The 1391-nt window shown below is 65.3% G+C and overlaps 1 protein-coding gene across 1 annotated transcript; it reads right to left on the bottom strand.

Annotated features, from left to right (window-relative positions):
* Window positions 1-19: 19 nt before the first annotated feature.
* On the bottom strand, window positions 20-1057 carry EMIHUDRAFT_124884 (hypothetical protein; the record flags this gene model as incomplete). Its single annotated transcript, XM_005762041.1, has 2 exons — window positions 20-268; window positions 962-1057. Coding segments are annotated over 2 exons (345 nt in total), but the record flags the coding sequence as incomplete, so codon positions are not given.
* Between the last annotated feature and the right edge of the window lie 334 nt (window positions 1058-1391).

Here is a 1391-nt window from a genome sequence, read left to right as displayed (position 1 = left end):
GCAAAAGAAAACGCGCGCGCTACGTGATCGTGAAGTCAGCAGCCGCTTGCCGCGGCCTCTGGTAGAAGCCTGCGTCGAGCAGCCCGATGAAGCCGGCCAGCGCGCCCCAGTGGTAGAAGCGCATCCCCGTGCACTCGGTGGCGTTGCGCCACGGCGAGAAGTTCTCGCACACATGCCGGTGGGCGCGCCACTGCGTCAGGAAGAGCGCGCCCATCTGCTTGCACAGCGCCGCGCGCGCCGTCGTCACCAGCGGCACGTTGACATACGCCTCGCGCGACCAGTACGTGAGGTTACCCGAGATTACCCGAGATTACACCCGAGACTACACCCGAGACTACCCGAGACTACGCCGAGAAAAACACGGCTCACGGGGCTCGAGCGAAACCGAAAGGCCGAAAGCAAAAATATGTCCACGAATCTGTCGCGGCACGCGGCGAGTTTGCGTCGGCTTCTATCATAAGTAAGTCGTACTAGTAACGTAAAAGAGGCAAACTCTTCCTCTGGTGGAGAAGGGTTTGCAGCGCTCTGCCGCTTCTCTACACTCGAAAACTCCGTCAGCTGCCATTGTATCCGCTGTGTGTGGTGGACTATCTTGTTCACGGGGCCCCGTGAGAGCTGCGCGGGCAGTAATCCTCCACAGCCCGTGCGCCGTGGTTCTGGCTTCTGCAGCCCGCCTCGCTCCCTCCTATATAAAAGTTTTGGAAAGAGACAACACGCCGCGCACATTTGACAAAACGAAAACAAAAGTCTGCCGAGATGTGTCGTTCGGGTTTGATGCGCGGGGGCATGGCGCGGTGCACATTTCACAGCCCCCCGGCCCCCTCTATAATAGCGCGTTGGATCCCCACAACACGCGCGCGACGGGCGACTCATGTGCGTGCGCATCGCGCTCAGCGCGGCAACGAATGCTGTCGCCCTAGCGCCTCCCCAGCGCCGTCGCGGCGACAGCGCCCACAAGGACCCCGACAGCGGCCAGCGCGAGGCTGGAGCGAGTGAGGAGCGGCGGCGCGCCAGAAGTGCACGCGTAAGGCATCGGCGGCTTGCGCACCGCGGCAACCTGCGGCATCGGTACGGCACGGGCGTCGGAGGGTGTAACCGGGGAGGGTCCGCAGTGCTAAGCCGAGGCGCGCCGTCTCCTCGGCGAAGCGCGGCAGGATGAAGGCCTAGAGACAGCCGCGGCGGCGGTCAGGCCTGCGGCGGGCGTGCGACCCGCGCGGAGCCAGAGCGACCGCGGCGTGCGCGGCGGGCGAGTAGTACTTGAGCTGCGCCTGCATCTCGGGGGTCGGCTCGCGCAACGGCCTGCGCAGCACGGCCCCGGCCGCCGTCGAGCAGAGCAGAAATCCTGTCGCGGGAGCGAGGGAGGGGCTGTCCGCGGCGAGAGCGTACGGCGG

This window comes from Emiliania huxleyi, assembly GCF_000372725.1.
Source record: "Emiliania huxleyi CCMP1516 unplaced genomic scaffold EMIHUscaffold_6997, whole genome shotgun sequence".
Classification (NCBI taxonomy): domain Eukaryota; phylum Haptophyta; order Isochrysidales; family Noelaerhabdaceae; genus Emiliania; species Emiliania huxleyi.
Note: the sequence above shows the minus strand (reverse complement) of the source record. Positions and strands in the feature narration are given on the sequence as shown.